Source organism: Perca fluviatilis, chromosome 12 (genome assembly GCF_010015445.1).
Source record: "Perca fluviatilis chromosome 12, GENO_Pfluv_1.0, whole genome shotgun sequence".
NCBI classification, from domain to species: domain Eukaryota; kingdom Metazoa; phylum Chordata; class Actinopteri; order Perciformes; family Percidae; genus Perca; species Perca fluviatilis.
This window is the reverse complement of record NC_053123.1, coordinates 3,432,655-3,448,099: the sequence shown is the minus strand read 5'-3', so window position 1 is coordinate 3,448,099 and position 15,445 is coordinate 3,432,655. Positions and strand designations below refer to the sequence as shown.

The 15,445-nt window shown below is 43.2% G+C and overlaps 2 protein-coding genes across 2 annotated transcripts in view; both read left to right on the top strand.

Annotated features, from left to right (window-relative positions):
* Positions 1 to 15,445, top strand: part of steap3 (STEAP family member 3, metalloreductase) — a 35,680-nt gene that overhangs the window by 13,604 nt on the left and 6,631 nt on the right. The window contains exon 5 of the mRNA XM_039817485.1: positions 2,211 to 2,375. Coding sequence (XP_039673419.1) covers positions 2,211 to 2,375 — 165 coding nt within the window. The remainder of the gene's footprint in view (positions 1 to 2,210; positions 2,376 to 15,445) is intronic.
* The window catches only part of LOC120569708 (UPF0538 protein C2orf76 homolog), an 8,136-nt gene continuing 1,118 nt past the window's right edge, over positions 8,428 to 15,445 (top strand). The window contains exons 1-4 of the mRNA XM_039817728.1: positions 8,428 to 9,014; positions 9,108 to 9,158; positions 11,485 to 11,522; positions 14,878 to 14,956. Coding sequence (XP_039673662.1) covers positions 8,885 to 9,014; positions 9,108 to 9,158; positions 11,485 to 11,522; positions 14,878 to 14,956 — 298 coding nt within the window. The 5' untranslated portion in view covers positions 8,428 to 8,884. The remainder of the gene's footprint in view (positions 9,015 to 9,107; positions 9,159 to 11,484; positions 11,523 to 14,877; positions 14,957 to 15,445) is intronic.

Genomic DNA, 15,445 nt, shown 5'->3' with positions numbered 1-15,445 from the left:
TTTTGTTCAGATTGTTCAAGTGTTCAGTAATATCAACCAAGAATGCAAGGTCCCGTAGCCATTCCTGAGATTGTAATTCCAACACCGGTTTTCCTTTTTTCTCCATGAACTGTCCGATTTCCTCTCGTAGATCAAAGAAATGCCTCAGCACAGCGCCTCGGCTTAACCATCTCACTTCAGTGTGGTATGGCAGGCTGTGGGTAATGTTGCTGTCGCTGAGAAGTTTGTCAAACTGACGATGGTTCAGACCTCTGGACCGGATGAAATTTTACAGTGAACAACCACCTCCATGACGTGGTCCATTTTCAGCGACTTGCAACACAATGCCTCCTGGTGCAAAATACAGTGAAATGTCCAGAAACGATCTCCTCCATTAAGGGCTTGTACTTTGTCTTTGAACTTTGTCGCGACACCTGCTTTCTTTCCGACCATGGATGGCGCGCCGTCTGTAGCCAGGCTGACAGCGCGGGACCAGTCCACTCCAACTCTGTCCAATGCAGCAACGACAGAGCCGAAAATGTCCTCGGCTGTTGTGGTGTCCATCATTGGCACCAACTCAAGAAACTCTTCAGTAACAGTCAATGTCTCATCAACTCCTCGAATAAATATGGCCAGTTGGGCCACGTCTGTGATGTCAGTGCTCTCGTCAATTGCCACGGAAAATGCAATAAATGACTTGACTCTCTGTTTCAATTGACTGTCTAAATCTGCCGATAGTTCCGAAATCCTCTCTGCTATAGTATTCCTCGTCAGGCTAATATTGGCAAAAGCTTGTCGCTTCTCGGGACATACAAGTTCAGCCGCCTTCATCATGCATCGTTTAACAAAGTCACCGTCGGAATACGGCTTCGATGCTAATGCTATTTCGCTAGCAATTAGGTAGCTGGCTTTTACCGCTGCTTCACTGACTTCTCGGCTCTGGATGAAAGTTGACTGCTGTTTCCTCAGACCCGCCAGCAATTCGTTAATCTTATCTCTTCTCAGTTGTCCTTGCAAGCCGTCATATTTTTTGCTGTGATGAGTCTCGTAGTGGCGTCGAATATTATATTCCTTCAATACCGAAACTTGTTGCAAACACACCAAGCACGAAGGTTTTCCGTGCATCTCTGTAAATAAATAGGACGTGGTCCATTTTTCTTTGAAAATTCTACACTCCTTATCTACTTTTCTCCGTTTGGATAACGACATTTTGGCTAATGAGGGTGTAGCGGAGAGGTAGAGACCAAGTATTAACAACGTCGTAACAAGCAGCAGATGGCGCATTGATACCGTCTGCTGTTTTCAGTCTGTCTCAGTGATGCGGCTTGTCTTCTACTCTGATGGAAAGAGTGCGCCCCTTAGCGGATAATCCATGAATTGCAGCGAATTAAAAATATTAATTCCATGTCTTTTATGCATTTTTTCCACTTTCAAATTATCCTGCGGGCCTGATCGAACCTCCTTGGGGGCCGGTTCCGGCCCGCGGGCCGTATGTTTGACACCCCTGCTCTACAGTGAAATACAGACTTTACACCATTTAGCTTTAGCTGCATTGTAACCGTGTTTAATCCAGCTACTAGCTAGCGGTAGGCTAACATTAGCTGCTGTCGAGTGTAGCGTTAACTAGCGTCACGTGCAGCGATGTTTCTGTTGCCTGTAACGTCTGTTTCAGAGCATCAGAGAGAAGGGCAGGCATATCAGTGTCGGAATGAGGCACCGAAATCCGCGTTGCTATTCGGTCCGGTAGATACCGGTCATTAAGGCACCGGTGCCGTATTAGCACCGGATTTCGGTACCCAACCCTGTCAACCCGTCCGTGAGTTTTGAAAAATAAAAAGCGCCATTCAGAATTGTGTTGCTGCTGCATTTCTCCATCATGCCTGCAGCCTGCAGGATGTGTTACAAGGAAGTATGGCAAAGGGTCAAAATAGTAGCCTGTTAGGCACGACGCGAAGCCGAGTGAAATGAAAATAAATTAATAAATGGCGGCATGCGATTAAAAAATAAAATAAAAAATGAACGCGTTATGCTCGGCTCTTAATCGCAACGTGGTTAATGCTGACAGCCCTAAAGTTAATGTTTAATTCACACGCTTCTTGTCACATTGTAGGAAAGCACATTGCTATCACCAGATGAGTGACAATTTTCTGTGAGCAGTGTATGATGAAGGCATGATGGGTGGCTGAAATTAGCAAACTAACATTCCCTTTTTTACATTCTATCACTTTTAGGTGAAAACTGGTGTTGAAAATTCGTGGGTTGAGCAGCTGGTTTGGAGGTCTGACCTTTACCTGTCCTGTGGAATTCTGGGATTGGGAATCCTGGCTGTGCTGGCTGTTACCTCTCTGCCCTCGGTGGGAAATGCCCTCAACTGGAAGGAGTTTACATTTGTTCAGGTCAGCAGACAGCTCTATGAGAAATGGTTTTGGTTATTGTAGTATTGTCCTCCCGTCCATACTGGCTGCCATGGGTCAGTAATGACAGGGGAAAATAAAAACTTTGGAAGTTGCACATTTATTTAAGACTAATCTTCCTGCAGTCCAACACAAGACAAACATTTCAAAGCAACATATTGTTCTATCAGAAAAATGAAAACCTCCTGAATCTTATAAAACAAAAGGCACAGATGGATGTTTTTCATGTTATAAAAACAACAGAACAGTGACATGAAATAAAACAAATAACAGAAGAAATAAGCGAATCAAACAGGTTTCAACCTTATCTCCTTACTTACTGTACAACAGCTTCTCTTAGTATCTTTTTGAAGCGGAGGCTGTTACCATATGTTACAGCTCTATACTTTACCATTATTGGTTCTGGGCAGAGGCAGAGTAAAGCCATAACCTACGGACAATCTGGTATCATAACCATGTCTATCATTGGTAAGGTAATAGCTGCGAGAAGAGGCTGGTGGGTCAGGCTGCATGCTAGTCTTTCATCTACCGTCATCCATGACAGCCCGGTATGCTTCTCTTCCACATTACTCCTTGTGGAGCAGCGAAGAACGAGGCACGCTGTAATTTGACAAGCTCCTGTTTTGACCCACCAGACCAGATCATAGAGCAATAGTCTAGATGGGACAAGACTAGAGACTGTGTTACTAAAATGTTGGGTCTGTCAACAGAGGAGCATATCTTCTAATGATGGGAGATGTTTTTGCCCCCAACAATTTGGCCACTTTTACCTGTTCGATAGCATCTCCCTGCAATGAAAGGCACATCAATGAGCAATATCTGCTGACAGAGGGCCAACGCCGATCGTTTTTGGGTTGTTTAGTTTAGTTCTAGCAGCTGATAGGACTGTGTGAAGTGTTGGCCAGTGTGCCTGTTTGTAGTGTATTAGGATCTCCACTAGGTGGCAGTGTAAACGGCTATATAATGGTGTATCACCAGTAGGCCTATGAAAAAGAATCACAAGTCAGCCTTGTTAGTTTCTTAAGCCCCTTTCCTAGATATGCAGATATGCAAGTTTTTGAATGGGAAATGTGCTAATGATAGACAGACTCCTTTCCCATTGCAAGTAGACTAATACGCCTTTTGTTTATTTCTTCTGGTGCGTCCCATTCCACATCACGAACGCGCCCCAAAAAGGGTGTTAACTTTTCCTGCTACAGCTTACAGTGCACAAAACTGCAAACTCTGCTGTAGCGTTCTTATTATCCATCCATGTGCTGTGTGTTGACTTGATGGCTTCGCTACTAAACCTAAACTCTCCTCTGCTCCGGCCGCTCGCCCTGCAGCCGCCGACGAGCAAAGAAAACTAGGCTGTCTGTTCACGCATTTTTTTTTTTAAACTATTTTTACGAGAAATGACCTATGCAGTTGCTGAATCGGTCAGTTTAAAAGCTTTTCGTGAGCTGTGAGAGGCGTGTGTGGGTGCGTGGGTTAGGGGTGGTGGAAAAAATCGATACAGTATAGTATTGCGACACTATACACGATACACAGATGCCAAGTATGGGTCTTTTATGATTTATGTGTTGGTCAGTTTGTCTGCTTGACAATCCCATTTTGCAGCAATAAAATGGAAGTGAGATGAACAAACAGAGAAATGTATCTTTTTAGATAAAACAGATGTTGACAACATTTTCCTTTGGGGACATCATTTGAAATTGGGAAAGATTTGAAGTTGGAAAAAGGTAATAAATTGCAATATATCGCAGAATATTGCAATATGTTTAAAATCGCAATAGTATCGTGACATAGGTATCGTGATGATATCGTATCGTGAGGCCTCTGGGGATTCTGTGCATGCTTCAAACTTCCTTCAACTCAGAGCAGAAACAACGCCTGACGTCCTTTAGCTTCACAGCAAAATAACAGTTGGCTGAGCGCGGATGATTTGATGGTTGCCTAGCAAGAATAACAAAAAGACGCAGGTGGCATTGCTCTGTCTGATCAGAGCGGCATTACAGCTGCACTGATTAGTATTTCTGATATTGCTAATAGTAAAAATGACAGTGACAAACCCGCAGAGATCCCCAACTCTGCTCTTTCTCTCAGCTCTCCTGAACCTTTGGCCACTTTTAGCTCATAGTTGAGTCTCGCCACTCGGCTGCAGGCGTTCCAGTGATGAAGCGGTGATAAACCCCTGTACTCTACCTGCTCGGCTGCAGACAGACTGGGTCTGAGGCGCGCTAGCAGTTCCAGAGATTTGGTTCAGGAGCTGGTGGAGACCAGTAACAGGAACAGCTACAGGGAGAGAGCATCCATGCACCAGCAGTGAATAACCGACTCCAAAAGAATGCTAAAGTTTACTCAAAGATCTAACAATATTAGAATATGATGAAATATTATTCATGAAGCTATCCAGCATTATATCAGAGTTGAAGGCTCCACCTTTTACCGCGCAGTATAAAGGGAGACTATTAATAGTTCATAGTTCTACATCTACGACTACTACAGCCAGAAACACCGGTGAAATACACTCAGCAGAGATATTCATTTCCAAATGGCGTGTTGGTATTTAACAACTAGAGCCTGCCAATCAAAGTGCAGAGCCCCGAAGCCCCACCCCCGCAGCTGCACAGAGCGCTGGTCCCTTGTTTATTCACAGTTTATTATTATTACAAATTGCACCCAGTTCCACAGGCGACCCTAACAATGAGTGTGTTCTAATGCTCTCCTTTCTCCACCTTATATTTTGTCTTTTTGTGGTTCTCCAGTCAGGACTTGGCTATGCAGCCTTAACGCTCTCCGTCATGCACACACTCTCTTCTTCGGCTGGGACTTTGCCTTCTTCCCTTCGGCCTACCGTTACCACCCTACCCGGGTGTACCTGCTGGCCCTCATCCTGCCCTGCACCGTGCCTGGTGGGACCGGTCTTCCTGGCCCTGCCCTGCCTCATGTTCAGACTGGCAAAGATCCGCGAGGGGCTGGGAGTGCACACGCACACCCCCCCCAAACCATCCGGAGCCAGAGGCAGCTGGGGACGTCTAGGGGCTATGGGAAGGGCAGCCAGAGGTGTCTTTTCTCTCTGTGAGAGTGTAAACTCCACTTCCTCTGTGCTTTGACAAGGCTACAGCAGGACATGAAGTCATGGCTGCCCTCTTCCTCTCTGACACTAACAAGAATAAGACCCAGAGAGAGAGAGGGCGCAAGAGATCATTTAGAGCAGTGATAGAACCCTGCAGGGATCCCGCTGTGGACTTCATTTTACTCTCAGAACTTTTGAAGTGAGATTTCTTTAAGTTTATATGTTTGCAGTTAGGCTGTAGCATCACTGCCAGGACACCAGGACAACTCCTCCACAACAGAGCCAGGACTGTGCCTTTAGCTGGACACTCGTACACTACACTAGATAGAATGTTGTTCAATGCATTCATGTGATAATACACCTCTGCTTGATACCAGGTTGAATATATATCAGAATCAGAAAAGCTTTATTACCAAGTAAGTTTTTTACACATACAAGGAATTTGTTTTGGTGTTTTAGGTGCATGTCACACATTCTCTAAAATAAGAGGTTAAACAGAATAAAACTATATACATACATACATACATACATACATACATACATACATACATACATACATACATACATACATACATACATACAGTATTAGTGCAGAGCGAGTGGTTGAGTATAAAAATTAAACTTTTTATTTGTGGTTCCTTGTAGTGATGGCCTAATGAAGCTTCATGAGTCTTTGTGAAGCATTTTCTTTATTTTCTGAGCCCACTAGGTGGCGCTGTTGGTTTAAAGCAAAAGGCTCAAGGAATGGCAACTCTGTGTGCTTTCAACCCTTTGTTGAACAGAGAGCGCCATCTAGTGGGCTCAGAAAATAAAGCAAATGGTTGACGAAGCTTCATTAAGCTTCATTTGGCCACACTATTGCTTAAACCAAACCGAGACAGACGGGTCAGCAACGCCGTCAGGTTGTGTCTTCGCGAGCAGATGTCTGAAGTGAGAGTGCAGAGTGACAGGATCCGTGATCAATGTGAAATGTTTAAGGATGCTGCGTGCGACTTTTCCATGAAGCCAACTTCTGGCCACACTTCTCCAGACAGTAGATGGGTGTACCTGGGTCCCACTGGTTTCTGCCAGTTCGGAGCTGATGGCACTGCTGGACATCTTCCAATTACCAAGGGAAATAAGCTTGATGGGTTTCTCATCAAGTTTCCTCGGCCAACCACTGCGTCTACGATCCTCAACGCTCCCTGACTGTTTGCAGGTGTACCTATAAGAATTGATGCAGGTTTGAAGACAAAGTGTAGTAACACCAAGTATTGATGTGATTTAGATGTTCTTTTGGTCGCTCTCTTTGCATTTTGTAAATTGATAAAAATAAACAATCATTTATATTTTTGAAAGCATTCTTAGTTTACAGCATTTTTTCCACACCTGCCTAAGACTTTTGCACAGTAGTGTGTGTGTATATATAAAAGTGTGTGTGTGTGTATGTATGTATGTATATGTGTATGTGTATGTATATGTATATGTATATGTGTATATATATATATATAAATAAATAAATAAATAAATAAATGTGTGTGTGTGTATATATACGTAAAAAAATATTTGTATAAAACGTCCTCACTTTCAACTGCTTTTATTTTCAGCCAACTTACATGCGTAAAACTTTGTATGAACATAAAACAATTCAGCTACTAAGAAATAAACTGAACAATGTTACACAGACATGTGACTAACAGAAATGGAAAAATGTGTCCCTGAACAAAGGATGGTCAAAATCAAAAGTCCCAGTCAGTATCTGGTGTGGCCACCAGCTGCATTAAGTACTGCAGTGCATCTCCTCCTCATGGACTGCACCAGGTTTGCCAGTTCTTGCTGTGAGATGTTACCCCACTCTTCCACCAAGGCACCTGCAAGTTCCCGGACATTTCTGGGGGAGATGGTTCTCGCCCTTATACCCTCCGATCCAACAGGTCCCAGACGTGCTAATGGGATTGAGACCTGGGCTCTTCGCTTAGTCACATGTCTGTGAAACGTTGTTCGGTTTATTTCTTAGTAGTTGTATATGTATGTATTCTGAATGGGCTAAGTATTATAACTTCTACAACTTTTAACTATTTTTATGCTAATTCTTTTGTACTTTTACTTCAGTAATATTTTGAAATTTTTACTTGTATCAGGATGGACTTGTATAGAGTATTTTTACACTGTGGTATTGCCACTTTTACTCTTTAAAAGATCTGAGTACTTGTTCCATGCCTGTGAGCAGCACACACACTGCTATGAATGTGTGGACACTGTGAAACAGGTGACAATGGGAGAAATGACCAAACAAAGTCATAAATATAATAATACATTTATTTGATATAGCGCTTTAAAAGGTAGCCACTCGAAGCCACTTTGCGAGGTAAAGACAAAGAAAAACAAGATCAGTACAGCACAAAGATTAACAACTAGAGATAGAATATTAAAAAGGTGAAGCAAAGCAGCATAGAAACAGGATATAAAAAAGAAAAAGGAAAAGGACGAGTGAGTGAGTGAGTGAGAGTCTTGTAGGTGATGAGGAGGATTTAGAACTGGATTCTCTGTGTTGGATGGGGTTGAGGTGGAGGTCTCGGAGGACTGGAGTGATGTGGTCTGAGTGAGTGAGTAAACAGGAGGCTCAGTATTGGATATATTGTAGGTTTTGAGGAATGAGGTGGGTGTGCCATACAGAATGCTGTTGCAGTAGTCCAGTGGTGAGGTGATGAATGCGTGGATGAGTGTTTCAGTGGCTTTTACACAGAACTGCTTGTTTCCCCCAATAAATCATTATTTATAGATTATTGTGGTATAAGCATCCGCCTATAATAATAATCTTAATAACACTAAGAAGTAAGGGTGCTCATGTGCCGACTGATACAGGCTAGCTCTGCTTTTTATTTGGAATCATAAAACAGGTTTCACTCTCCATACACTCCGATGCTGTGGGTGGCGCTATTCACCAATAAAGAAGAAGGAAAAAAGAAGAGCAGCTTGGTTATCGACTCATCAAGTCTTGAGCTCAACGTGCTCGTGTCTCGGGCTTGGGCTCGACTGATCTGCCTTATCAGATATCCGGTAACGTTAGAGCGCCTACGTCACCATGGATGTATTTTGGGAACGTCACAGACACATGCTAACACACCCACGCCAAACAACTGGACGGTAGCTGTTGACGTTAGCTGGTAGCTGGAAGTTGTTGGCTGTTGACATTAGCTCTTAGCTGTTGACATTAGCTGTTGGCTGTTAACGTTAGCTGTTAGCTGGAAGTTGTTGGCTGTTGACATTAGCTGTTAGCTGTTAACGTTAGCTGGTAGCTGGAAGTTGTTGGCTGTTGACATTAGCTCTTAGCTGTTAACGTTAGCTGTTGGCTGTTAACGTTAGCTGTTAGCTGGAAGTTGTTGGCTGCGTGACACCACTCCGAGCCAGCGTTTAGTTTCCCCGAGCTGTCCGCGGACAGGCAGCGGGGGACATGGCCGCTGCAGCTGTGGTCACAGTGCGACTGGTCCGCTCCTTCGAGCACAGGAACTTTAAGCCAGTAGTGTTTCACGGAGTCCGGTTAGACCAGACGGTGAACGACTTCATACAGCTGGTCAGAGACGGTGAGTCAGCACAATGACAGACTGTGGCATGCCATGACTCAGCATTGTACCCATGGCAATTCCTCAAGTCATGATAAACTCCGTTTCTTTCAGATATAGCAACACGGCCGGGGCTTCCTCCACCTTTCAAGAAATACGCCTATGGTATGTATGGCTGACATTAGTGTTGTAGACTCGCGTTACATCATCAATAAAATGTATTTGAAGTGGGAAATCACCATTAGACATGGTCTCAGTGCACTTTAGATATCAACTGAGTGAGCTTCTTTAACATGTAGTGAGATGAGTGGCACGGCAGGAGACTGCTCTATAACCAACATATTTTAAGTTTAGTAGTGGAATGACCAGGAGACCAGCATCAAGGGAGCAGAGTGTGTCAGTGTATACGGTGTAATAAGCTCAGATAAATACGGTGGTGAGAGTCCATGCAGGGCTTTGTATGTTAAAAGAAGAACCTTAAAATCAGCTCTATAGCTTGCACTGGGAGCCAGTGAAGAGAGGCCACAACGGCTGTTGTGTGATCATATTTTCTAGTGTTGCCAAGATTCTGGCTGCAGTGTTCTGGGCAAGTTGAAGGCCTCTAGTGGCACAATTTGGAAGACCAGAAAACAGGAATTAGCAGGTAATCTAGTCGGGAAGACACAAATGCGTAGATTACAGTTTCAGCATTACGAAATGATAAGATGGGTTGACTCTTGCAATGTTACTGAGATGGAAAAATGCTGTTTGGTAATAGTCTTGATGTGAGACTGGAATGTCAAATCACACCAATGGTTTTTGATGCTCAAGCTTTCAGAGATACAAGCATCAACATTAATAAACAGATTCTTAAATGTAAAGTGCCCATGTTTGGCTGGTCTTACTACTAATAGTTTTATCAGCATTCAACAGCAGAAAGTTCATACCCATCCATCTTTTTTATGTCTGATACACATGCCTCTAAATGTTCACTCTAGAAGAGTCAGAATTGGTATTGTTGTAGTTGACATGTTCAGTTTGATTTGATAAATATGGGTGAAAACCACCCTGGACACCAGTAGAACTCTCCAGACGGCTGTGGTCCACAGTGTGGAAGGCTGCAGCAACAGAGATGTTGAGTCACAGTCAGCAGTAACTAATAGATAATTTACTACTCTGGTCAGGGCACTTTCAGTTGACTGACGGGAACGGAAGCCAGGTTGAAATTTATTTAAAAGATAAGTTGGCTAAGGTTAGCTAATCTCCCTCTTCTCATGTCATGTCTGATGAACAATAAGTTACGGGAGTAAGAAACACAAGGCATTGTGAGCTAACGTTACGTACAGAGTAACGTTAGTACAGGGGGGAGTGACAGGCTGCGGCTGGAAATCTGAAGAAGGATGCGAAATATTTTAACATGACTTTAAAATCATCATCCACCGAGCCAAAATGCTTATGTTATCAGTAGTTGGCTCGTTCTGGCTTCCTAACTGCGTCATGAGTTATAGGAGCTTAGCTGGGAGCTTCATGGAGACAGCTAAAGTTCATGTTAGCTGCCCTACAGCTGTCAGAGTTAGCTTTGACTTCATATAACCTTCTAACAGCTGTATTCTCAGTAATGTGACAATCTGCAAGAAACAGGTTGCTTATAAATCACTAAAATAGTAGTGACCGCACCGTTTGGCTTAGTTATCATTGCCGTTAGCATCGTGGCTAACACTATTGTTACTTAGTTTATGACAAATGGTTTTGGCTGTGCTTTCTAACATGATGTCATTGTGCTAACCGAGCAATGTTAGCCTTTACAACAGAGCCGCTTCACTACACTTGTTAGATCATGTTTCATTACAGAGTTCTCTGTTGATTTGTGTTTGTCGCTGTGTGCATGGTGGAAAATAATGTAAACAAAGAGCGGCGGGCCAGAAATGCAATGCGCTATTGACGTAGGTCCCCTTCAAGGCCAGGCTGATGTTAGAAGTCCCTCTAGTGGACAGAACATGTAACTACAACCACATGCTTATAGTGGCATTGACAATGCATAAGCCTGAGTAGTGTAGTACATATTTATAACAGGCTGCATTTGAGCATTAAATATTTGAATATTATTCAAATATAACATTAAATTTGAATGGTATTATAGAGGAAGACTGACCGCTCTAATGGGCAGTAAGTTATCGCGAACGCACGTTCAAGGAGAATTCGTGTTCAGACTAACGTTAACGTGGCTTCATTAGCTTTAGATTAGATTCGTTGATGATGTAAAGTTATGTGCAGCATGCTGAGCGCAGCAGCTGCTCATTATCACCTCATGTAATGATTATATATTCTGTAGTGTTAAAAAGGGCCACCATGGTTACAAATAATACATTTATAATTGTGTACTTGATGTACTTTGACCAACCAAAACATGTAATGGATAGCAGTGTGTCTGAGCTATTTGGCTTGTTCTGGTATGTGCATGGCACCTGGCTAAATCACCTCTGCATCTGCTTCCATTCTCTTGTATTTTCAGACACAATGAAGATTATCCACCAAGCACATGGAGCAAAGGTATCTATCTTTCACATTCATGTTTTCATAAGTCTGTTTGTTTATGTTTGCGTCATTCACCGAGGGAAATTCCACGCAAAGTGTACTTATTGTGGCCATAAAGCTTTTCTGATTCTGATCTGAAGTGTCACACATGTGCAGAGTGTCCTCATTGTCAGCAGCACCCAGGTTGAGAAGTGGCTCTCGTTGTTTGCAGCTTTAGTTTTAGTGGTATCTGAGCCACGAAATGGCCCCGGCTGGCAGATGCCTCTTCATTAAGCAACAAGTCTTTGCTGGTAAAAGTTACAGTAGGGCAGATGTCGTTTGATATTAAATCTAATGAACACAATGATCATAGTGTAGTTATCCTCATCCACTGTCTTACCCTATATTCAAGAAGATTCTGAAGAAAAAAACTCAAGTTGCTGCGTAGGGCTGGTTACTGAATTCCAATACTTTTTAGGCATCGGCTTTTTAGGCATCGGAGACAACGCCGGTGTGGGTACGTCTTTTCTGTTTTGCAAACTGAACCCAGTTTTGGTCATTTTGTTACAATAATAATAAACAACGGAGACATTTAAACACATACACACCAATGCTCAGTCATTAATCTGCTTTAAAAGAAAAGACCAATCTTCTAATAGGCACCAAATGCATGGTCTTGGGGGAGTGTGTGGTCTGTAAAGTGTCCTGAGATTACTGCTGTTAGGATTCAAATTCAGCCTTATAGAGCTGCTGTACATTCCAACATGTAATAGCCTAATCATTGTCCTTGAGAAAGGTTGTTGCCCATCAACTCCTAGGTATGCTGTTAATGAACATTTTGTCATATTCCAGTCAGCCTCCTTCCCTAAAAGCTGAACTGTTGATCTTCTTTCTCCTCGGATGATTTTGTCAAAACACCCGTCCTACTGCTGGAGGGGCTTTAAAATGCCCATATTATGCCTATCATTTCAGGTGGTCTGTGAATTGTATTTAGAGGTTGTACCAGAATAGGTTTACATGGTTTAATTTTTAAAAACACAATATTTTTGTTACTGCACATTGCCGCAGCTCCTCTTTTCACCCCTGTGTGTTCAGGTCTCTGTTTTAGCTAAGCAGAGTGAGACATCACACTTCTATCCCATCTTTGTTGGGAGGCACAAGCCGCAGTAGCTAGGTAAGGATTAAGGCTGGGACACACTAACCCGATGGCCGTTGGACAGTCTGGCGAGGTCAGTGACTCGAGTCTGTTTGGTGTCCCACGCCGTTCGTCCGTCTGAGGGCTGTCGTTCTTATTTTGGCCAACCTGACATGTCCAGCGTCGGGTGGCAGTGGGACTCATCCGAAATGGCGGAGGAATGGAGTGTGACTAGAGTCTCAAAATCTGCTGGAAAATCTTTGTTGAGCTGAAATGAAGACAGATTCAGCAACTGCCGCAGGCCTATTTCGCCTTAAAGTGCCCATATATATGAAGAACACTTTATTCTGATTTGGCTTAGTGTTTCCATCTTCAACATACAAACTTTGAAAAACACCAGCTGGTTTTGAGTGAGATACGGTTCTGAATGTGTCCCGCCATCTCCGGGAGCTAACGGGCCGGACTGTGATGTCACAGTCCGAAATGAGCTTGCTAACCACCAACCGTTAGCTCGTTAGCATGCTAACCGTTAGCATTAGCATGCTAATGCTAACTTTAGCATGCTCACGTCGTTCTCAATAGCAAAGCACTGCTACAAACACACACAAGTTCACCATAATCTACAAAAGAACTACTTACATGTGTGCCCTCATTTAGAAGTCTCCCAGCTAATCCTGCCTTGGGACTGGACCACAAGTTGAGAGAAACAGCGTTTCTTTCTTTTTTTACTGTCTCTAGAGTTAGCTAGCTGACATGCTCTACATCTGAGCTACTGCGCATGCGAGTGCAATAAAAGATAGTACAGAAGAAGAAGATGAAAAGAGGTCTCATCTCTGTAGCTAAAACAGAAACCAGGGTGAAAGAGGGATCTGCACGGAGAGAGAGCTGCAGTACGAACAACAATATGGTGTTTTTGGAAAAATTAAAACCATGTAAACCTATTCTGGAAACAACCTTAAAAATAAGGTTATGAACCTGAAAATGAGCATAATATGGGCTGTAAAATGTTTTACGTTGAACTATTTTAGGACAATATGGGATCGTGATTCTGAAAGCGAGCCGCCATGACAGTCTGGCTTTGAATTTCGGAGAAAACAAAACCCATGTGACGCTTCGGTCAAATCAGCTGCCGGTTTTCATTTCTTGGGCAACAATACAGAGTAGTGCCGCCTGCTGCTATGGAGCGCATTACGTTTCTCAAATCGGTGTCAGCCTCAGTGTGTTCCGGTAGGCAGTTTTGGACCTCGGAGGCCCGACTGATCATTTCGACTGGCTTCTGTCAATGGCAAGTGTGTGTGTCTCGCTATTACATCAGCTACTGTTTGTTTCTCTAACTTCAGTCAGTACAAGGCAGGATTGTACGGGGAGACATCTTCTAAAAGAGGGCACACTTCCAACTTTATGGAATACCTGCAGAACAGGGACATGGAGGTAGTTCTTTTGGAGATTATGGTGAACTAGTGTGTGTTGTAGCAAGTGTTTTGCCATAGAGAACGAAGCTAGCATGCTACGGTTAGCCACCTCTCGTCTGGCTAGTGACGAAAGCCCTGGCAGATTTTGAACAGCTCACCAGGAGACTGAAGGCAGGAATCATTCAGAAACCGTATCTCACCCAAAACAGCATGGATGTTGTTTTTTTCAAAGTTTGTGTGTGTGTGGAAGCACCAGGAGACACAAAAATAACCCCAAATCCCAGAAAAGTGAGTTTTTTTTCATAATGTGGTACTCTTAAAAGCCCTTTTAAAGTATCAAAACCTGTGAGGAATTGATGCTTTGAATTGTAAACCACGGGCGCTTATGTTTCTAGGTACTGTTGTTTTAATTTGAAATACAACACTTGCTGTACCACTGGTGCATTGTGTGTATTGTAATTCCCGTCTTAATGTTTCTAGTTTCTTCATTGTTGTAAGAGCAGCTAAAGTTGTCAGAAGATTTGGGCGAGGTCCAAGAAAAGTAGGTTGAGTTGAAGTGGAGCGTGTTCCCCTGGGGGCTTAGTTTGCCCTTGCCCTTGCCCTTGCCTTGCCTTAGGGCGCCTGAGTCAGGTCATTGTCGTCGCGACATCCTTGGCGTGGACCATGACTGGCCTTGGTGTATCACTCTCAAGAGCATCACGGCTGGATGCGCCACGGAATGAGCTCGAAATGATCTTGTACATTCGCCAACTGAAGCCCCGACTCAGCTGTAGTGTAGTTTGGGAGTTCTGTGCTTCTTTAAAAACCTTGTTGCCATCTGAATATAAAACATTTTTTTTGGCAGACTAATGAGTTGGTGATGAGTTTAGAGGACGATGAAAAGCTGATCCTGATGGCTAAACCCACACCAAGCTACAGCGTTGGTAAGACTTGAGTTCGAGTTCTCACTGTGTAACTCTTGTTCAGGGGAATGAAACTTCCTACATAGCTACATATATATGCGGATGTCAATCGTTACTGATAAATTAATCTCATGATTGTCCGTATTAACTCATTTGGTAATTCTTTTTAAATGTGCTTTAAAGGGACTTTGTTTCCAGCGTTAAAGGAATATGGTTTCAGCGTTTAAAAGGGATATGTTTCAGAACACATCCCTTTTAAACTGGAACACACATCCTTAAAGGTCCAATATGAAGGGAATTTCTCCATCTAGCGTTGGGATAATGCGTGTAACTCAACTCTCTCGCGGATCAAAGTCACGTGATACAGCTACAGTAGCCTTCACGTTCAAAAAGACGGTCTCTTGCTCTTTTCAATATCCTTTTTACCATGAATGATGGGTCTTCCATTTTTCCTTCTTCAAACTTGCAGGGCGGGAAGCAGCAATAATAAAATCGTTCAAAGCATACCGA